Source organism: Fringilla coelebs, assembly GCF_963513975.1.
Source record: "Fringilla coelebs genome assembly, chromosome: 13".
NCBI lineage: Eukaryota > Metazoa > Chordata > Aves > Passeriformes > Fringillidae > Fringilla > Fringilla coelebs.
The window spans coordinates 16,734,212-16,757,929 of NC_140039.1; the positions used below are offsets into that span (position 1 = coordinate 16,734,212).

General features: G+C 47.0%; 1 protein-coding gene across 1 annotated transcript in view; it reads right to left on the reverse strand.

Moving 5' to 3' along the window:
* The window catches only part of LRIG1 (leucine rich repeats and immunoglobulin like domains 1), a 90,437-nt gene that overhangs the window by 52,092 nt on the left and 14,627 nt on the right, over positions 1-23,718 (reverse strand). The window contains exon 2 of the mRNA XM_084214623.1: positions 4,368-4,439. Coding sequence (XP_084070749.1) covers positions 4,368-4,439 — 72 coding nt within the window. The remainder of the gene's footprint in view (positions 1-4,367; positions 4,440-23,718) is intronic.

A 23,718-nucleotide genomic window follows, 5' to 3' on the forward strand; every position in this document is an offset into this window, starting at 1 on the left:
CGCTTGAAAATTACCTAATTTCTCAGTCTTCTTGCCCACTCCCCCCTCCCGCTGCAGTGATCACAGCCCAGCCCTGGGCAGGCTCCCCAGGACCCCAGAGCCCCCCTGCTCCATCACTGCTGCAGTGATCACAGCCCAGCCCTGGGCAGGCTCCCCAGCACGCCAGAGCACCCCTGCTCCATCCCTGCTGCTCCAGACACAGTCCAGCCCTGGGCAGGCTCCCCAGCACCCCAGAGCACCCCTGCTCCATTCCTGCTGCTCCAGACACAGCCCAGCCCTGGGCAGGCTCCCCAGGACCCCCAGAGCACCCCTGCTCCATCCCTGCTGCTCCAGGCACAGCCCAGCCCTGGGCAGGCTCCCCAGGACCCCAGAGCACCCCTGCTCCATCCCTGCTGCAGTGATCACAGCCCAGCCCTGGGCAGGCTCCCCAGCACCCCAGAGCACCCCTGCTCCATCAGGCACAGCCCAGCCCTGGGCAGGCTCCCCAGGACCCCAGAGCACCCCTGCTCCATCCCTGCTGCTCCAGGCACAGCCTCTGGGTCATTCCAAGTGCTCCCCTTCTGCAGAAAATCCTGACCAGGTCCCAATTTGGGTGCAAAGCACAGCATCCCAGAGCTGCACAGCTGAGGGTTGCTAAGCCACAGGCATGAGTAGGGGCAATCTTAAATTATGTTGGGTTTTTTTCCCCTCTTCTTTCCTTTTAGCACTATTTTTGGCAGGTGGGAGAGGGCAGTGGCACATTTATCCCAGAACTTCCCTTCTGGCTCCTCTGAGAGGAGGCAAGATATTTGATTTCACGAGGAGTTCCAAGCACTGCTGGGATAAAAGCTTTCCTCTGCCTCTGACATTATACCCATGCCTTAAAATGTAAGGGAAAAGAGCCAGATGCATTGCAATTCAGCAAGGAGCTCCACTCTGCAACTAAAAGCTCACTGTTGCTCATATTACAACATGGTCTAGAGCTTCCAAAGGTACAGAGCAAGCTGGAAAGAGCATTAAAATGCTTATTTGAGCGTGTTTTCATTAACATCTAACTAAGCATCTCCAGGAGAAGAAGGAGCCTGGGTCAGCTCTGGTAAAGCAGCTCTGACACCAACCAGCATCTAAGAACTGGTCAAACCCTCCTCTGACATAAGTGTGATATTCATATATCAGCCTCCTGCCATGGCAGGAATCAGTCAGAAGTGGTTCTTCCACCTCATTTTCTCTCTTGGCTCACAGGCACCATTTGCTGACACAGAGGAGACAGCCAAGCTGTGTATTTGCCTGGGATTTCCCACTCATCTTTCCTTTTTCCCTATGTAAAGGAATTGAAAAATAAAAAATAAAAAAAGAGGGGGAAAAAAAAAACCCTCAAAACAGAGCAGCTGGGCTGAACAACTTAAAAAACTTTCAGTCTCCTTCCCCAGCCCTCACCTTTGATGACACAAACCCTCTGGATGCTGAGGCACAGGAGGAGGGGGGGCCACCCATATAAAATATTTACAGTCCAGTTGCCAGGCTGGTGTCAAGCTGAAATGGAGCCTGCTCAAAAATAGCACAGCTCTCCAGAGCTTTCAGTGAAAGGCACTTTAGAAAAGAAAAGGGGAGCTGTTTGGAGAGGAATTTTATGTGGTTACTACTTTCTTTGCTACCAATGAGCCTGGAAAGCCTGACAGCCACAAAACCATCAGTTTGGTGGATTCAGTGATCCACATGACCTGAGGAAAGCCCAGAAAGGAGCACAGGGCCCAGCCCACAGCAGCACCCTCCATCCATCCATCCATCCATCCATCCATCCATCCATCCATCCATCCATCCATCCATCCATCCCTCCATCCCTCCATCCCTCCATCCCTCCATCCCTCCATCCCTCCATCCCTCCATCCCTCCATCCCTCCATCCCTCCATCCCTCCATGGAATGAGAATGGATGGACACCAGGGGACTGTCACCAGATGAAGGCACCAAAGGGGATGAGAGAATGATAAAGTGTCCTGAAGGGAAATGATGTCCCAGTCCAGCCCCTACCCTGAGCCTCTACCCCTTATTTCAGAGCAAGTTGGATCACAGGGTTTGGCATCACTTTGAGCCACTAAATTTCATCCTGTACAGACTTAAAACTTTTCTAAAAGCTTCTCATAAATGCCACCAAAACAAAGCACACAAACAACTGCCTAAACTCAGGGAGAAGTCTAGGGTAAATTCTGCTCTGACTTTATCACAATCTCAGTAAAGCAAAGCAGAGCATCGAAGGTAAGGTCTGAAGTTTAAATCTTCTGGTCTGCAGATATTTTCTTTAAATCAAGGGAAAACAAAATGTTTTCAAAATATACCACACTAATTATTCCCATGGAGAGACACACACACAGCTTTAAGCCTTGTGTAATGCTCAGGAACCACAGACAGCACGTTTGAAGCATCATGGGAGGTTCAGGTCTTATCAATGCATCTATTATTTGGGGCAATCTCTTTCCCTGAGGGTGCCTTGGTTTGCCCAGCACAGCATGCACAGAGAAACACTGACTTGCTCTCGAGACATGCCACAGCATGATGCTTATTTCATGAATGTTTGTCAAGTGCTTTAAAAAAAAAAAAACCCTCAGAAAGAAGATGCTCTGGCAATATAGATGTGGTTCTCCTTGTGAAATGAAGTTTATTTCAGTGGTCTGTGGTTTAGCTGTTATTCAAAAGCAACCAAGATTAGTAGATAGGGCTTTTAATAGAGCTTCTCCCTCAGACTTCCCAGAGCCTGCCTTCCAGGCTCTGCTCCAGACCTCTGCCTCCCCTCCAGTCTCCCATTTCTGACTGCTCCCTCTCCCTCCTGCTCTCTCCCTGTTCCCTAACCCTGTCTTTCTGACACAGAAAGCAGCTCTTATCTACCCATGACACTGTGGCTGCACTACTTATCTCCCCAGAAAGCCTGACACCTTTTCACAGCATGGAACTGCTCAGTGCAGGGCTTGCAGCACTTTGCTCAAGGGAATTCCCTCCCTGAGCAATCAGAAGCCACACACATTTCCCAATTTCCCACCCTGTGCTCCCTGAAGTCACACACCTTCAGGCACTTCCATGAATAAAAGCTACTGCTAAGCCACAGTCATGTTGGGATAATTCTAAATCAGGGCTGCAATTCTCTTCTTTAAGCACAGAGCAATTTAAGGCTTTCCACAGTGAAAAGAGAAGCTGAGAAAACAGATCCTGCAGGCAGCGCTCTGCTGGGCCACATCACTTTCTCTCTGAAGATGGTGCAGAGCTGATCTCAGAGCACTGCAGTCACTTCTGATATACATTCCTCACTTAGTCATGATTCCCAGCAAGTCCCTACTATTCATGTAAACAGAGGAGCCAGGGGAGAGATGCTACACCAATCTCCACAGTCCAGTCCAGCAGGCATCAGTCAGGGAGAAATCCACTTTTTGCCTGTTTAAGAATCACAGGATCTGGCCCCTCCATGAGTGCCAACACTTAATGAAAACAGACAGAGGACAAGAGAAAATGCTTGATAGAGCAGAGTATTGTTTCTGAAAGGAAATGTTTTTTCAGTTTCCCATGAGGCACCAGTAGCTCTTCAAACAGAGCCCAAACCTCAAGTATGCCAGCGATTCACCAGGCAAACACAGCTCATTACCTCAGCCCACTGCCTGCAATCTCAGTCACTTTTGTTTTTAAACCCCAAAATCAGAACTCCAGGAATCCCTGTGGAGGGCTGACAGTGCAGCCCCTCTCTGAGTGAAACTGCTGAGATCAGGAGCTTGGAAAACCTGCAGTTCCCTGAAATAGGTTTGTTTTACTAGCCAGGAGGAGCTGGCACAGCCACTCAGACCCTCACCAGCTCCTCTGCTCCCCACCAGAGCAGAAGACAGCTCTGCTCCTTTGGCCTCTTCTAGCAAGATTTCCAACAGAGTTTGCTCTGGTTCCAAAAGGAGCACAAATGTCAGAGAGGAGGAGGCACAGTTAAGTGCTTTGTTATCCACTACACTACACCTTTGTTTCCTGGGAGATTTGGGCTAGGTTGGCATCAGGTGTCACAATCCAGGCTGCTGTGCCTTGCTGCAGGGTTATGCTTTCAGCAAGGAGCTTTGTGTGTGTGCTCAGGTGTGCTGAACTGCTGCCTCCAAGCATTGCACAACACCCAGGGAGGCAAACTCCAATGATTTCCAATAACAGCTCTGCTGTTTTAATTGGGACGTTGTGTTCTGCTCATTGATTAGTTTAAAAAAAGCAGCCCAGATACAACATGGAGGGAAAAAACCTCCTCACCAAGTCAGACCTGCTCATTCAACTTAGCTAAAGGAAGGTGCTGTCTTAGGAAAGTAGATATAATTTCCTCACAGCCCACAAGCAGCCCTGGCAAAACACAATTAAAACCTTTGAAGGAATACTTACACTTCCTGCAGGTTCGACAGCTCTGCAAAGACAGAAGGATCAATCTCTGCCAACTTGTTGTAGCTCAGGTTTCTGTTAAAACAAAAGACAGTGGGATCAGCAAAATACAGTCACCCTGCTCAGCAAAATAGAGTCATCTTAATTATTCTGGGTTGCACTGGGAGGGTTTGGGTTTTGGGTTTTTTTTAAAGAGAACTTAAACAGGAGAGCAGCACTTTTCTGCTGAATACATGAGTGAGTTTAGTTCCATGACAAAAATCTTATCTAGCTCACCCCAAGCTTCTTCCTCTTTTGCATTAGATTAGTGTGGTTTTAATTTGTCTTCATTTCACTCAATTACATTTATTATTCTACTATTGATTATTTCCAACCACAAAACTAATCACAGATGAATAGGATGTTTCCTGACAAATTAAAGTCTGAATTGAAACAATCAACAAACCTTCCACTCAATATTTTATAGCTATGTTCACACAGGATTTTTTTTTATACCACTATGTGTTACACACAAAATACACATATGTACACTTGCTATGTGTAAACACAATATATTCTACACTTTCTAACAAGATGATATCAGTCTATCACTAAATGTTTTTTTTTTAATCAGTGAATACAGCTTTTAAGCCACACAGTAGCACACACTTTGCTCTTCAATAGCCCCAGCCAACACTTTCCAACTATCCAACAGCCCAAATCTAAACCTAAATCATATTCTAGCACCAATGGATGACAATTGGGTTGTGCTGCATTATCTGAAAGCAGCCTGGTGGGAGAGCAGACCTGCCTCACAGGACATCCCTGACTGGAAACACACCTAGAGCTCAACATGCTGCAGGAAGGAACACACTGCAGGAATTGCTAGGGACAGCAAACAGGGAAAATAATGCAAATTAAGTGCCAACTCCAGAAACCACAAGCAAGAGCTTTGCCATGCTCTGCTGCAGCATCACACAGTGCAAGAGCAGAGCCTTCCCTCCAAGATGTGCACTCTCAGCACACCACACAGGACAGGTCAAACCTGCAGCCAGGGACTAACCAGATCAATTAGGACCGAGTGACTAATGATGCAGAAAGTAACAAGTGTTTTAATTACCATTCTGTATGCAGTGCTGGCATGTTTCTGTGAGAGTGTAATCTGAAGAGGGAGGAGGCAAATTGATGGGTGGTAGCAGAAAAGCAACCGCAGTAAATTGTAAGGAAATTGTGAGGGGGACTTCTTTAATTTTATTTTGCTCCACACCCTGCTCTCGGATATTACCCTGGGTAAAATTCAACCCTCCTGCCTCCTCTGCAGGGAGGTTACACCCTCTTACTGCACCTCTGAACACAACCCAAAAGATTCATGGCCTGATTTTAGATAAGCCCTCAAACATTGAGCTGCTTATTCACACCACCAAGCCAGTCTGACTAGAAAACTGGCCAATCTTCCCTGGTTTGGGTTTTTCTTTGCTTTAAAACTGTGCCCACAGAAAGAAAGCAGGTCTGGAACCCAAACAGGATCTAAGTCACCAAGGCACCTACTCAACTTCTACCAACGCTCCATGACCCAAGAGCTCAGGCACACAAAAGTCAAGGCAGCTGACAGAAGAGCCCTGATGGAAAATATGAAAATACCTCCTGAAGTGCTCACACTGCACTCCGTGGCAATGCAGAGAGAAATCCAGGCTCATAGCAGCCTTGCAAACACCAAGACTTGAAAGACTACAAAGCTTACCAACTTTGCAGGAAGTGATAAACACCTCTTTCAAGCTAAAAAGCAGATATTGATCACCTGCCCTCTTGTAATGCATTTATGGGAAGTCCTCAAAGCGTTCCTCTGCACGAGGGAATCATTTGATGGCTCTCACATCACACCACTCCCCATCATTTCAGCTCTGAAGGCAGCTCCTTGCATCTTGCCCAAAATGTTCCAATTTTTTGCCAATACCTGCTGTGGAAGAATGCTCCACAAATCAGCAACACAGGCTGGCTCTTAACAGAGCCTAGAGCTGAAGTTATAGAGGAGTGTAAAACCTAACCAAGCATCTCAGTTTAAAATATGCTGTCCTGTAAGCCCCTACTGTCTTTTAAAACACTCAAGAGACCTTTAAATCAATACCAGCCTACAGCAGATATCCATTTCACTATGAACTCAAAGGCATTTATCTAAATAAAAGTCAAACTGCAGTTTAAACTCAGAGAGTGTTTGAAAGCCAAGTCCATATTCATAGCACAATTACGAATTAAAGTGCAATTTGCCCACAGATTACATTACTACTTTTTTTTTTTTTTAACCACACAGTAAGATCAGGTTGGAGCTTGCCCCTGCCTGATCTACAGGCAAAAAGAGAAAATACAACAGGTAATGTCCTACAGGCTCAGCACAATAAAGCCAACACAGAAATACAAATGACAAACTAAAAGGGGGAAATACAGCCAGACATGATGGTGCATGAATCCATCTGTTTTCATGTATTTCTATGCCTTTTACTGCAGCCAAACTTCCCATTTTTCAGGTAATGTATTTCTCCTGAACACATTCCTCTGCAATAGGCTGAGGCTGTTTTATGAAGCAAGGAACAAGAACACATGCACCACAAGTCATCCTCCCTGCACTTGCCAGAGGGACCAGATCCCTGGCTTAGCCTGTGCTCAAGCACTGAGTGATGCTGTCATGAACCTCCAAAGTTCATAAGTGAAAAAACAAAGATCTTAACAAATTAAAGGATTTCACGGCCACAGTTTAACATCACCCAAAATGACTTTCTGATTCTTGCTGCTGCCATTCAGGACATTTGAACATCAAAGTCACTGCACAAGTAGCTGGCTCTTCCGATAGCACAGAGATATTTTGCTGCACCAGCAACAGAAAGAATTCCCTACATCTGCTGCAGAAATTCAGGGGAACTCCATCCTCTTGAACACCAAAGTCTTCAGTTCTCCCCACACTACTCACCCCAACCACCAAGTATCCTCACTAAATGTACACTACACTGCTCAAAAATCAGTGGGGAAATGAAACCTAGAAATAGAGTCGGTACAAAATAAACAGGAGACCTGAAATTACACAGATGCGCCAAAATAAAGTTTACTGAGTTTCTTGCACTAGCTGTATTTTAACTTATATTAAAATACCCAAGAATTTCTAGCCTGAAACATTAGCAGTCAAAGGATGCATTTCCCAGAACTCCGATCCCCTCACCAGGCAGTATGGGGCATGCCAGTCACAGCATTTAAGTGAGAGAAAGAATTAACATGTTTCAATAGATAGATCACTGGGACTGGGAGTCAGGAAACCTCTGTCTATTCCTCGCTCTCTTCATCTCCTGCTGTGTGACCGGGTCATGTCACATCACCTCTCCAGAGCTTTTGTTTCCACAGCCACCCTTTGTCTGTCTTGTCTATTTAGACTGTAAATAAAATTGAGGCAGGTATTGTCTTGGTTTGCCTGATGCTGATGAAATGAGGCCTCAATCTTGGTTGGGCTCCAGTAATGCAAATAAAGAAGGGAGCTCAAAACTTGAGGTCATGGGTGCACAGGATGCTCTCCCACCCCTAAGTGTGGGTCCCCAATGTCCAGCAGTGAATGAAGCACTGCAGGGCTTTAATGTCCCCACCAGGCTGGCCTCTCTGAACTGAGCAGACCAGCAGAGCAGGCTGGCTGGAGATGCCAAGCCTGGGGCACAGCTGTCCCATCACTGAAAGCTGGCACATTTGCTGTTCCTCTGCAGCACAGAATGAATTCCTTCTCGAGGAGCCCTTGGGATGATGCCACAGTTGCCCAGTGAATCATCACACAAATGTTTCTGCCATCAGTTTTCCAAAATGTCTTCCTCAAAGAGAGAGAGCTCTCAACTCCCAACACCAAAACTCTGCCCCTTCCCAAACCAGCACCTGCCCAACCCTCTGAGGTATCTCTCACCCTGAGCATCTCTTCAAAGCCAGTTTATAAAGCCTCACCTCCATTGTTTTATGCCAGTTCCAAGAGCCCATGGCTTTCTGCCCATTTCCTGGCACCTAAACCTGAGGTTAGCAGAGCCCAAAAGTGGGACTGCCCACAAACTGCTCAGTGCCCTGCTCCTCTGCATGGGTATGTTGAATTACTCATGGAAGGATATTTTGATCCCTCCAAGGCAACTGTGGAAAGAAAACAGAAGTCACCTAAATTCAAGAGCCTGTGCTGTGAGTTCAGGGAGGCATCCTACAAAGGTCAGAAGTTCTACAGCTGGCAGAGGAGAAAGAGCAGAACCACCAACCTGAGCAACCCCAAACATTCAGATTGCTTTTTTCCATATCAGCTTCTATAGAAAAGGAAAAGCTGGTAAATGTTTTTAGACTTTACTCTGATTTACTGGCAAGAAAAGTGCTCTGCATATTATTTATCCATTCAGACTTCAAGTCTTCCTTGTACTGGCTAATCCAACAATGTAGGGTTTTCCCCTCCTGTCACTAAGATGCCCACGATCAGGAACTGAGAGCCTGTAAAATCAATATGGGAAGGGCCCTGTTTTGTCTTTTCAGTTATTCCAGTCTCTAAATAAGAAAGCAGCGTTTGCCTTCAGTTGGCATAATGAAAGTGGCACTGTGGATCACTGAACTCTGCAGAGACTGAAGTGAAAGTCCTGTTAAATAACTGGGTCTGCTCAAACTTCCTCCCAAAAGAAACAATGCTGTCACAGAAAGAGTCCTTACTAGTGAGGAGGGATCAGGCAGTTCTCTGACCTGTGAGAGGCCAACCCTGCCCCCCTGGGCAAGGTGCAGGGTAGATCAGGAGTTTTTGTCCAAGTTTTGGCTCTGCTTTGGGACCTTGACCAGTGCAGAGAAAAGCCACCTACCTCTGTGCTGAAAACCAGACAAAGGAACAGAGACATACATGGCTCCTGGTCTCTGTCCACCACGATGATGGCTGAATTCTCTTCTGCAAGGTGAAAGTTTCCAACCCTTACATCAAAACCATTTATCTGTCAGTGCAGAAGATTATGTCAAAAATGTTTCTGCACCTTTTGATGACAGGCATTGAAGAAAAGGAGGATGGCTTGAAATTCTGTCACTGCCAACTGTGGCTTTCATTAAACACTTTGTCAACCGTTGTCATAACACAACTTTTCATTGCTCCTGCACAAAAGGGAGCTGAGGGCCCAGAACAATTGAGCCCTGCAGTAGAAATTCCTCTGGCTCATCTGTCGAAAGATAGCTGCCTAGTCTGCAGCTCACTGAATAGGCACCATCCTCTTCCCACATGTTTGTAGATGGCTTTACAGCCCGGGAATGGAGGCCCCATGCACACTTGAGTGGGTATGAAAAGCATGGCTGCAGCTGAATTAGCTTGGGATGGGGGCCAGGGGAGCAAGGGAGGGAGCACACTGCCCATGCTACAAGTGTACAGCTGTGCAGGAAGAAAGCACACTCAGATGTCTCTTTTAAACAAGCTTGTGAGGTGCCAGGGAGATGGCAGTGTCCTTGGAAGCAGTGACAGGGGAGCATTACTGCTGAAGCACAAAGCCATCAGAGATTGCACAGATTCAGGTGGTTGTATGGGCAGAAAGGAGGAGCTTTAGTCCATTTTTGATTGCTGTGCACAGGAGAAGTGCAAAGTCTACTCCCAGGAGGCAAGAGCAGCCAAACAGCTACTGCAGCCCCTTCTCATTAGAGCTGTGCTCCAGACCCTCCCTCTGGACACGCTGCAGCTCCTGACTGTGTGTCCTGTAGTGGGGGCCCAGAACTGAACCCAGGAGTCACTGCACAGCCTCACCAGTGCTGAAGATGATCACTGGCCCAGTCCTGCTGGCCACACCATTGCTGGTACAAGCCAGGGTGCCACTGGCCTCCTTGGTCACCTGGGCATTCGCTAGCTCATGTTCAGACAGCTGGCATCCTGCACCTCCTGGTCCTTTTTCACCAGGCAGCTTTTCAGCCATGTGCCCCAAGCTAAGCCCCTTGTGATTTCTGTAACAGGGTACCCCAGGTACCCCAGGTACAGGGTGCTGCCTACAAGTGCAAAGCATCCAGCTCAAAGAGACTGAAATGGAGCCCAGAAATAGCCCACACCAAGCATGGGAAAGAGCTCCCTCCTAGAAGGAGGGAAGAGCACCAAAACACAGGACATCAGCGAGGCAGATGCCTCAGATTGCTGCTCTGAGTGTTTTGGAGAGAAGGGGACTCTGCAGGACACAGCACCCACATGGGTGAAGCTGTGCCCCACCACTGAGGGTTCTGTTAGCAGCTCAGATGATGTGCTCACTCAGGCTTTACTTATGTCCTTGCTCAAATTAGCAGCAGCAGCATCACATTGGCTTGGGTTAACAGCCTGCTCATATAAGGGGCTTTATGTGCAGGGGGGAGTCAACTTAAGGGCAGCACTCAAGCCATAATATGAGCTAATTTGACAGTGAAGACAAACTTTGAGAGGTCATCCAGACACCAAGAGAACTGCACCATGAATCACTCTCAGTCATGAGCAGTGATACAGGCTAAAGGAAATTCCTGCAGCATGATCCCCAAAGAATTGATACCACACGGATCATGCAGCCATTAATGCAAAGAACACTAATTAAAACCACATCACTGAGAAGTATTGTGCCAGACTACAACTGAATTTAGCATATGGTTGGTATGATTTGAGAAACTTGGGAATGACCTTACCTTCAAGTGACTTCCAGGGACACACTGTCAGCCTTGGCCCTTGCTCTGCTCTGCCACTCTGCACTCACAGCTTTGGGTGCGCACAGATCACACATCTGGCCTCACAGAGGTGCCTGCCCACCACAGCTGGGCAGCTCACACAGGGCTGTAAATGTGAATATCTCTGCCACTGTGGACTGCCAGACTCCAAGAGGCAGCACAGGATGAGCAGGCACACTCTCAGGGCTGAGGAAAGGCAGGAATCCTCTGCAGGAGCACTGGGTAACACTGCAAGGCTGCTGGGGCTTCCACATCTCCCACACCAAGGATTTTTACAGGCTTATTTGTCTCCTTCAGCAGGGCAGTGTCAGGTTATTTTAGGCCCTGTTTGGCTTACACAAAAGTGTTTTGACAAAACCTAGGATCCCATTTCCTCCTATTTTAACAACCTTAGCAAAACTCGAGTGGTGTTCTTGTCTGCTTTTTTTCTTTTACTTTTCTTGAAAGATCATCTCCTCCAAACACCCCTTTTATATTTCCTAAGACAGAACGCCTAGATGCAATTTAATCTACATAATCACACATATATGCAAATACTCCATAACACATGCAGAAATCACCTGGGTAACTCAGGTGCTCATGGACCTCATGCTATGACTCTGCATCATCAGAAGGGACACAAGGATACTCATTTCACCAGAGCTTGATCCTCAAAAAGCTTTCTTAGCGTTTCAATTGCTCCAAAAAAATTGCTCCAATTGTTCCAAAAAAAAGTGAAGTGAGGTTTCAAGAAGTGAAGTCATTTGAAAGTCATGCAGTGGTGTCAGTGTGAGCCCCTGTCCCTGCAGTGAGACCCCCAGGCCCCTCTGTTCCCTGGACACATGGACAGCCCTGCCCAGCAGCTCGGGCATTCAAACCAACACAGGGCAGAGGAAGCAGGAATGACAAGGTATTCAACAATGCTCTTTCTGTTTCTGAGAAGAGCACTAGCCACAGGCACACAGCCTGCAGCCCCTGAGGCTGCACACCCTCCTGCTGGGGCCACAGGCTCCTCTGCCCCCAGCCAAAGGCAGCATTGTGTGCAGGGAACAGGGGATGCTGCAGGGCTCAGGGCAGGATTTAATTGCAGCAATCCTTCTCTGCATTTGCCTCTTCTATTAAGCTGCACTGCCTGAAGGAGAACAATCCTCTCCAAAACACACTGAGGCATCAGCTCCAAGGATTGCATCAAAGAAAAAACACATTTCAAAGGAGGCATGAGCATCTAAATAAGAATAACTGTATTTAATTTCAAGTAAAGCAATCCTGCTTTGCCACCTGTGACAGGTAAGCAGTTGGAAGGAAAAGCAGGATGTAGAGGGTTTTTTAACCCGCAAACAAAACTCCACCCATCATCTGCCCTGACACCTAGAGGGTTTGTTCTGGGTTTATTGCTTTAATTAAAGTGCAGACTACTGCCATGAGAAAGACATAGCCCTAAAACCAAAAGCCTGCGAGTTGGTTGCTTGACTGTATATGACCAAACTCACCTTTTTCTAATTTGATAGTAAATTCTTCCTTGATGATTTTGCACCCACAAAGCAAAGCAGCCTCTTGAACCACTGGAGCAAGGGCTGGATAGCCCAGCTCAAACAAAATACCAAACAAATTGCTCCTGCTTCCATCACTGCTGTTTTTCTTTGGTAAATCAATAAAGGCCATGACTTCTTTACTAACATTTTCAATTAAGGTTCCCCACTGTGTACTCAACATATTAAACCAATTTATTGAGGATTAATAACTGTGTAATTTACTACACATATCTACCTTAGAACTGCTCAGCCTCCATTAACAATAATAAGCTACATTGATAAATCAGCATTCAGTCCTATTTACAGTTTCAAAAATGGCTCCTTTTACAAAGCAAATATTTTCTTCTGAAAGTTGTGCAATTCTTCACCAGTACTCACAGCAGATAAACCATGTTAAACCTTTGGCTTTTTTTCAGATGTTTGGGAAGACCCACAGCAGCATGTTGGACTGCTAGCAACCAAACCCTCCCACCACATGACTTTGCAAAATCCAGCTGTGGGTTAGAAGTTGAGTGCAGAGAGAAGAGAGAGAGATAATTCAGAAATTCCTCAAATACTGTTCAAGATTTCCATGGTTTTAGAAAACTTCCAAGGTCAACCATTCAATAATACTGAATAATCTGTATTTCAAGTTTTCTCAAAGAACACAGAATTGTAACGTGCTCTGCTCTCTCTGGCATTCAAATGGTTTCAATCCTATCTGCAAGTGTTCCTGGTAAGCTCAGAGACCTTAACCAGCCAAAATATTTTTCCACTGCTCCCACATCACTTTTTAAACAGAAATATTAATTTAGTTAACGCACAACCTGGCACAACAGGTTGCCACTACCCAGCAGCACCATGTCTGCATTACTGCACACAGGATGGGGGACCCCCGAGCGCTGAGGATGAAATTCCAGCACACAGCTGGCATCCCCCCTTTGCAGAGCCCACCCTGAGAGAGCCTTGGCCATGGTGGCAGCACTGGCACAGCCCTGCCCAGTCAATCATTAATGGTGGGGACAGGGCACACAACCCTCTCCCACTCTGTTTGCTCAGCCACTCTCTGCTGGCTCTTATTAACAGTTAATCAGGAAGGACTGATCTCCCCCCAAAACATGCTTGCTGAGAGGTGGCACCAAGGAATATTTGTGCATTGGTTAAAATTAGTCAGGCAAAGAGGGGGGGAAAAGTTTTTTAAAAACCAACGTGCAGATTTTTGTGGCCCAGGCATGGGGGTTCACTCCAGCTTCTCCTGCACTTGATGCTGCTTTCCACCCACACTGAGGGGCTGCATCACCTCCTGCTCTCACACAGTGATGGTACCCAAGTGTTTTTAGAGGCTTTTCCCAAAAAGAACCACTGCTGTCCTGTACCCACTGCTGGCTGCTCCTCCCCAGCCACCCAGGGCATGAGCTGTGCTGTCACCAGGAAAGCTCTCAGCAGAAGGACTGATGTGAAGCTCTGCCTCCTCAGATGGGCTGCAGAGTTTCATGGAGCCAGGAAGCAGAGCCAGCACAGCCCACCCAGCTGGAGCAGCCAGGACACAGGCAGTGGTCAGCCCTGCCAGCTCGGCCCCCTCCTCCCCCTGCAGCACACTCTGATCTCACAGAACACCCAGGCAACTCTGCACGCTGGAAATAAAGCCCTCTCTGATCAGTCCAAGTGGAATTACAACCCTGTGCCCACCATAAACTCACTCAGTTTGAAATCTACCAGAGCAAGGACATTCCTGGCACCTTCCAATGCCACGGGCTGAAACTGAGAGGTTGGCCAAATCCAAACATTTTGTGTGTGGAAAGGAATGATGTATATAACCCCAAACCAAGGACTAGTTACCCATGGGCTGTCTGAGGCTGGCAGCACTGCATGGTGCAGGGCCAGCTCTAATCCCCCAGAGGTGTGAGGAACACATGGCAGACAGCTCTCCATTTCCAGTTTAAAAATAGCTCTTCTCTGTAATAAAGAACAGCATTTTAAGGGCAAAACCTGAAGATTTTAAGCTAAAAAAACCCTAAGCTGGCCATCCTGGCTGGAGGTGTATGGTTTACACAAGCATCCATCCCCTTTCCTTTCGAGTAATCAATGTCCAGTCATAATGCACTTCCACTCCAAGCACTTTCATACTGCCAACAAAGCACCAAGCAATTTAATGGATTTCTAACCCCAAATTGGAAGCTGTACTACATCCAACTGATCCAATTTGTTCAGCCTTAGAGGAAAGCCCAGGAACAAAATGCTGGAAATAAAACCACATGCACTGATAACATTACAGAAATAGATACACCCAAGAAGCAAATGTTCTCTCCCTTCTATCTGACCTCCAACTTGGTTTAATCGACCTTCAAGATGGAAAAACTGCATTTAAAACAAGCCATTTCCACTTAGATCAAGAGTAACACAAGTGTGAGTGAGTGTGTGACTGTGTGTGAGAGTGTGCTCTATAAAAAGCACTTTCCTACCTCGATGTTAACATCAGGGTCAGCTGTCAGAACAATCATTCAGACTTTTTTGGCATAACTCCTGTATTGGTTTTTTGCCCCTGGGACAGCAGCAATGTCAAAGCAGAGGGAGCTGAAGCTCAAGTCTCTGCCCAAAGAATGCCATCAAGTCACTGAGGGAACAATTGAACCTATTGCTGCTCTACATGCCAGCCTTAACATTCCTTACCTACAGCAGAATCTCACACGTGTGCATTCATGCTTAAATAACTTCCACGTGTGCATGACCTTCATGTAAACACAAACACATGCATGTATGCACGAGGCAATACAATTACAGTGATGTACACAGCTAGAAAGGCTTTATCAGGGCAGTTTGGGACAGCTGTACAACTTTCAGCTGAGTTGTGAAGAGTGCTAGTAAAATATCTTTATTGCACTCTGCCCCGGCATATAATGTCACATCTTTTACAGAAGCACTATTTTAAAAATCTTTGAGAGCTTTACAGCTTTTATTGGTGCTGTTTTTCAGCTCCTTCCACTTGCAAAGCCAGATTTCTGAATTAGTGCAACTCAGACTGCACAAAGTCTCAGAAGGAGAAAAAGTAATAGGCAATTAAATCTTAGAAAGTCCTTCAAGTGAGCTTGCTCTTCCCCAAGTCTGGTATCTCAGAACTTTCCAGGATTAAAAATCAGCCTCTACTTCCACTGGCTGCAGTTTTTTGCTCTTTGGGTCTCAAATTTTCAGGAGTCCTGGGCAAATGGGGCTCCAGGCAGAGCCAAAGGGAAGCAGCTGTTCATGAGCCCACATTTGCTCCTGGTCCCCACCTCTGTTGGGGGCCACTGCAGCTGGGTTTGAACCCTGCATTAGCATCAGGCAGGCACCAAAGCTCTCTTTCAGATCAGAACGGCATTTTTTCATCTGCTTCAAAGGGCTCTGATGTACTTAGCTGGATGGATGCCTTGATTTATTATTCAATGAACTCCCTCACATTTGCAGAGTTTCTCAGCTAAAGGCATCACAGCTAATTCAAAGGGAATGTAGATGTTTAAGGTTCAGTCAAAGAACAAACTTTCCCTTCTATAGATTTTTGCTCTTTCCACATTGCAGAGGGGAGGGGAACACTTCCCAATTCTTTTGCTATGGGAAACAATAAAAAGACCCCACTCTCCCTGCAAAACTGCTGGATTCAGAAGACACTTGGGTAAACTAATTTCTCCTTCTTTTAACTATGATTACTGGAATCATACTGCTCCTCTTGGCATTTCAGATAACATTTTTTGTTATAACTATCTTAGTTTCTGCTCACCAGAGGATGTGCATTTGTCACAGGAGCTCCAGTCCCAGCTCCAAGGACAGGGAACTCCTTCATCTGAAGGGATGCTGCACTCAAACAACAAATTCTGCAGGAAGATGTTAAAAGGCAGCCAGGTCCTTCCCTCTTGCTTTGAGCCCACCTCACTCAGGCATAATCCAAAGGAGCCTCTCAAAATATTTTTCAGAAGTCTCATAATGAAACTCCATGTGGGTGGCCACCTGGCTGCCCTGAAAATAGAAAAGCTAACACTGCAATTTGGCCAGGAACAGAAATACCCCTTCCCTCTTAGGAGGGGTCCTTGTGAGCCCAGGCACTGTGCCAGGGGCTCACCATTCACTGCACAACCTGCAGCTCTCACAGGCCAAGGGCTCCTTGGCTTCACACCAAGCCCTGCTCCAAAATGGGATTATTTGGGAAATGTGAATGCACAAGGTGGCCCAAGGTTTGTTACTGCACAGTGAGGGACACGGGTGCACTCATTGCTTGGAGAATTCAAACCATGTCCTTTTGAGAGGAGACAGACTGATCTCTGTGAAAATAATAAATGTCACCATTTCAAGGAAATCAGAGAAAGAATAGTCAGGGCTTGTGGGAAGCACTGCTGCTCTAAGCACAGACAGCACTGGGGAAAAGAAGTGCAGCAATTCACATAAAAGGATGAGGAAATCCTGAGATGAACCATGATGGAGAAGCCAAAGCACCCCCCAAGAAGGGACATGGAGAGATGGAAGTGGGCAAGCCCAAGGAGACCAGAGGGTGACAGCACCTCACATGGCTGAAAAACCAGAGGAAAGCCAGGAAGAACAGGCAGCTGCAGCAAACTGCCAGGCTGTGAGCTGCCTGAAGGAGAAAACCTTCCTCAGGGCTTCCCAAAACTGGGCATTGCCAGGAGCAGGGCCCTGGGTCAGACATCAGCGTGGGAACACACACTGTGCACACTCCCTATTTCCAGCCTGGCCAGACCTCAGCAATGCCACATTAAAAAAAAACACATTTTCCTCAATTTGTCACAGCAAGTGAGGTATGAAATAAAAAAAAACAACTTTCCAGATCTTCCAAACCCTCCAACACTTAGCAAACCAATCAAAATTGTGTAAAAATAAATTGCAGTGCATTTTATAGGGGAAAATAACTCTACTGCAACTGGAAACACATAACCTTGCTTTTCTCTAACAAAACCTACAGGAAATGGCTCTGCAAAAGTTAACTGAGTGACACTGGACTTTCTCCAGAGTGTTGCATAGGAAGTAACTGCAAAACTGACTGCCCAATTTAACCTTTTGTCCAGACTGCACTACAGAGCCACACCACAGAGGTATCTGGCTGATGTTAACAAGGCTCTGGTGTATTCTCCAGAACTGCAGCAGGGAGAACAGGTTATCTCCCACATGCTCACCCTTGCCACAGCACAAAGCCCAGGCAGCCAACTGCTGATGGAAAACAGCATTCTACAATTTTCCCTTTCTCAGCCAGCAATTGGTTCTTATTTTGTTTTTTACAGATGCAAAAAGCAGAGCAGATGCCTGCATGCCCTGCACTCAGACCTGTGCCAGGCTGGCAGTGCTGACACACCACAAGGGGTCCCATCCCTCTGCACATCTGCCAGACATCCATCCCTTTGGTAGAGATCCCATCATGGGATATCAGACTATTTGTGGGTGAAACCTTTTCTCAGCACCCATCACTAACACTCACTGAGCTTCTCTCCCTTTACTCACCACCTCCACCAGCCCAGGAAGGGCTGCAGAAAGTGCCAGGGAAGGATCTTTTGCTCCCAGGGCACCTCAGGAACAGCACATCTGCCAAGAAACCTGGTGTCAATATTTGCCTGGAGCTGTGCAATCACACAATTCCACAAACTGAGCCAAGCTGCCCTCCCCATCCTTTCTTCCCCACCATCCACATGGCTCCAGAGTGGAGAAGGTGCTGCTGCAAACACAGGAAACCAGTCTGGTTTTCTTATACATGCATATACACATACACACACATCTACTGAATCCCCAACATTTCATTCAGTCTTCACTTTCCATTAAATACACTCTATTAGGGATGAAAAAAAAAACAAAACAACTAAGAAGAAACCAAGGCTTTTCCATATCCCCACAAAGTTTGGGTCCTGTGTAATTGCTTTAACCAGGACAGAGCTTCAAGAACTGCAGAATACTTCTTGATCACATTAGCCAGCAGGAAACCATTTCATGCTCCTTTTTTTTCAGCAAATTTGACACCACCACCAAAGCTGGTCCAAGACACATAAAAAACCACACCAAAAAACCACACCCATAGGGGAGAGAGCCAAAAAATCAGTCTAGAGCAAGGGAGGCTCACAATAAAATGCCCCCCATGGAATGGCACTGAATTCAATATTCTGAAAGAGCCACTGGGAGGGAAGCCAATACACAGGAATATTGCAATCAGCCTTGGGAGTTAGCTCTAGTAGGTTGTTTCTTTTCCTGCAGCCCCACACTTACGTCAAGTCACGTGAAGACAATTACATAAACTGTACCTTTTCCATGAACACCTTCCCTGCGATAAAGGTTCTCATTTTGCTCCACATAAAAACACTCTCCACAGGTTTATAAGCTTTAATTGCTATGAGAACTCATAAAAAGTGCCCAAATAAGTCTATTTAATGGTTACACATTAACCATCATACACCTCCAGGCTTGTGTTATCCACCTATTTGCTAAATCAATAAACTGCTCGTAGGCAAACTTTTGAAAAACCTTGCTGCTGCTGAAAATGTTCTGTTTCTGTTTACTAATAACTTCATAAAATTAATTGAAAACTAAAACTCCTAGCTGTATCTGAAGTTTTCTGCTTAGTTCTTGTAGGGAAAAAAAAAAAAACCAGGCTGGTTTTCAGCAAAGAATCAACCTCAAATATCTCTCTAGTGCTTGAATTTGGATGCTGGCCCACAAGGCAGTGTAAGAGCAGTACAAATCCAGGCTGGGAAGGACTTGGGTCAAGAGAAATACGTGAGTGTGTGTGCCTGCAGAGACAGAGCTCCTCTGAACCTGAAAGGAACAAGTCTCTATGAACTGCAGTAGGCATGGACAGCCAGGAGCAGGGAGGCTGTTCACATGAGCAGGACAAACAGCAAGCATTGGCAAGGGGATCTAGGACAGCAAACACCCAAAAAAATTACTGGCAATTAAATCAAGGGCATTGCACTCGGTGGATTCACCCCTCTACCCTCACCTGCCACTGGGTGAGCACAGCCTTACCACAACAGCCCCTGAAGCAGCCCCTTCAGAAAATCCCTGCCAGGCTGCCTGGAAAAGCTCTCTTGCAATGCCCCCCACACCAGGTGGAGGAGGGCAGACAGCATTTCAGTTCACTGCCCCGTACCTGGGGGGACAGCAGCCACCTGATGCAGCCCCACTGCTCTCCTTATGGCCATAAATGGTCCCTTGGGCACGGACAGATGTCCTGGCGTGCCATCACCCACCTCACAGACACGTGCAGCTGACAGTAGGGGCACAAGGCCAACCCCAGCACCTCCTGCCTCCTCTGGGCTTGGGAGAGGAGCAAGGCTGGGCCAAGCAGCCTGACTGTGATTAAGTGTTGATCAAATCCAACTATTTCATAAAGTTTCTGGTATGCCTAGCCAGCTTCAACAGTCTCTGCACTCTGCTGTGAAATCTCTGGGATATTTATGAAGAGCTGGCAAAGGGCTCCTTAGACACATTTCCCCCCCTCCTTAATAAGTAAAACTCAGTTTGGAATCCAGAGATGCACTCTGAAATCCCAGGGTGGCTTTTCTGAGCCCCCCTCTGTGCCTTGGATCCCCATGGAGAAGGGACCATTCTATGGATGGGACCCTGAGCAGCCTGGTCCAGTGGGTGCACAGGCCACAGGGATGGGAACTAAATGGGTTTCAAGGCCATTCCAACCCAAGCCTTTCTGAGATTCCATGACTCTGGAGATGGCTAACACACCACTTTTTCCCTGAGAGGTCCCCCTGCCCCCACACAGCCCCCCAGCCCATCTGCAGAGCCGCTTGCAGGGGGGCAGACAGACAGACAGAGAGCACTTCACACCTCCCCACCATAAACCTGCCCAGAGCAATTACCCAGCCCCTTCCAGCTGGGAACACATTGCTGCCTCTTTTATAGCACCAGGGCTGCAAGGGCAGCAGGCAGCTGGCCCCAGCTATGCTCAGAGAGAAGCCAAAGGCCTCCAACAGCAGAGGAAATGCAAACACAGGGGGCTCACACTACCTGCCCCCATCTTAAAAATTAATCCCAATTGTAAAAGCTGGAGTGCAGCCTGTATTTCAGGCTGCATAATAAGGCAAGGCCCTGATAAATAAGGAATCGCTTACTATTCAGAGGGAGGGGAAATTATAAAGGTTATTTAAATTAAAAACAAGCCACACAAACAAATAAACCTCAGTGTCTTTCTCCCCCAGCCCCACGCTGGCTGCCTGCTCTGCACATGTTATCTGCAAACCATAGGAAAAACCATGCCCTGCTCTGTCCCTGCTGTTTCACAATCTGAACCTTACACCACGTCAGGAATTAAACAAACATTTCCTCCTTCTTCGGGATTTCCCCCTGCCCCATCCGGAGCTGGGCTCCAAAGTCCAGCTGAGCACAGGCACAGGACCGAGGTGGGATGGTCAGCTCTGGGAGGTCAGCTCACTCCCCAGCACCCCAAAAGCATCCAAGCTGGCTGGTGGTGGGGATGGAGCACAGAGATGCCCTTGCATTGGGAAAAGCAGGAGGAAAGCTGGGGTGGGCAGCTGTCCATTGGAGCCTGCCACAAAAAACAGCCCAGAAAACAGGAGAGGGTCTCTGTGAAACCCTGAGCATCCATCCCCCTGCACCACTAAGGGAGGGTGAATGCACCAAAGCCACCAAATCTCCCCATTCCTCATTTCTGCATGATCAGCGGGGCAAAGTTGTTTGTAGCCATGCTCAGAAAGGAAAAGGTCTGTGGATGTCTGTCCTCTTCCCCAATAAGCTGAAATGTGGAATAAGACCAGAGGGCTGGGAAGGGTAAGGGAGCTCCTGCCAGGCTGCAGAAGCAGGGGCAGGCAAGGAGGGGAGAGCAGCCAAGGGCCAGCACAAATCCTTCATCCCTGGATGGCCTGGGCCAATCACTGCAGAAAAGGAGCCCCCCACACTCCCAAAATACACCACAGCCAAGGTGGGAAAGGAGGGCACTGATAAAATACAATCCAGAGATAACAGGAACACTCTGCAAAAGTCAACTAAAACCTTAGTCAGCCCTGGAGACACAAACCCTCAGAAAATCAGACTTCTTGTGCCCATTTTCATGTCTATTACTGGGATTACAAGTAACTGCAGCAGAAAAATTCCATGAGAAGTCCTCTCTTAATTTGTCCATGTTACCAACCAGGTTTATGTTACAAATTTGGAGTTTATCTTCCTTGGAAAACTCTGGTCATAGCAGGAAGCCAGCAAAGTGAGAGCATGATTTAAACCGAGGGGCTAAACACTGGGGAACAAAGTCAGGTTGGTTGAATTTTTCTGTGGTTGTTCTATTTAATGGCAATGCCTCATTAAAATGTGGGATAAAGGAAGCTTTTGTTAATGACCTCCTCTTTCCCTCCCTCACGTACCTTCCCCTCAGGGTTTTGAGATCACATACAAAACACATCCCCAAGCTCCTCGAGGGATTTCTTTTTTTTCCCAGCAAAGCTAAGGCTGACAAGACTTGACATTCTTGAAATGTTTAAATGAGGGAAGAGAGAGAAACAACATTTTTTCAAACCCACTTTATGCATCGGAGACAAGCAAAAATTGGCCCAGAGCCAAATGAAACCCCAAAAAATTTAAAAAAATATTTTTGAGATCATCTTAGATACTCCCAATGCTCCTGACAGGAAAGTCCCCAGCTGCACAGGGGAACCAAGCCCCTACACTGAATACTGCACATTCCTGGAGGGAGCTGTGAAGCAGGGAGACAGAACTGACCAGCCACCACAGAGCTGCCAGTCTGTCCCCAAGCACTCCATGGGGACACTGCCACCAGCAGCATCACCCAGGCTCTGTGGGGAAGCCTCTATGGGAGGTTTCCAAGCAGGTGGGGAGCCCTAAAAAAACCCCAAACCCACATCCCTGGGACTTGGTAATGAGCTTGGGATTTGGAAACCAGGCTAATGAAAAGGCAAGAGCCAGGATATCCAATTTCTGCCAAATACCAGGAAAAGCACACTGCTATCAGTAGCCATTACATTAATTAATTCATACACCAGCCTATTTTGTAGCTTTTTCCAGGCTGAGGATTTCACTTTCCTGATGCTGTGGGACAGAACTGGGCAAGGGAAAGGGTGCAGATGGAGCACTACAGCTTGCAATAAAACCACTGAGGGTGATACAAACCAGATGTGGATGGTAACCCCATGTGTTGGAGAGGTGTTACAGCTCCATACGTCAGACACAGCACGTCAAACACTCCAGAGCAAGCACCCACAGTGCCAAAACACACTCAGGAGTGGGGAGCATTCCAAGGGGTACAGAATGGGTTAACAGGAACCCACCGAGCTCCACCGGCCAATTATCCTTCCTCTGGCCAATTATCCTTCCTCGGTTTACTAGTGCAGAAATTTGGGCATCAAAGGGGACCACAGTGTTCCACTTGTGCAGTAAACTCCTTTCACCAACATCACTTCACACTTTCTAGAGTGCAAAGTTCGTGCTGATATTGTTGGCTTTTTTTGCTCCCTGCTTTTTGGCACAGTCCCTCCTTCTTGGCTGTTCATTAATATGCAATCAGTGCATTAAAGGCTTCGTTCCACAGGCCCAGCCAGGCTGCAACAGCCTCTTCCAGCAAGCGCTGTCTTGTGCAGGACAGACGTGCAAATGCATTTAGGTGATCCCAAACAGTCAAAATTAAAACCCCAAGCCCTATATTCCCCACCAATTGTTGTTTTAGAGAGCAAGGAATTATCACCATCAGTGCCAAGAGTGTCCAGAGAAAACCTGGAAACGATACTGAATTTACACTCGTTATGCTTTAATCCTCTCTGCACTGGTTGCAGTACTGATGCTCTGCACCATTTACAGACTGACTGATTGTAGTTTCATGGCAAAGGCTGCCTGAACTCACTGGCAGTGAGAAAGTTTCCACTATTTGCATTTGAATGATGAATCGCTGGGATGCTGTGAGCAGTCTTCCAAAAAATACCACCTGTTTTTTCAGCTATCCTCTAATCTTCCAGATTTGAGCAGGAAGCAGGACAGCCCTACCTCATTTACCATCACCGTGGCTGCATGGAAAACCATGTCACCATAGATCAAAATAACTCCTGCTCTCTTGGGAGCACTTTCTGAAGGGCTCTGCTCCCCACATGCCTCACTCCTACCAGCCCCATCACCGAGCAACGCTCATTTCAACCAGGAAACCAACTCAGCTCAAGTTCCCCTGGAGTTCTCTACAAAAACAACCCATCAGCTGCTAGCTAACA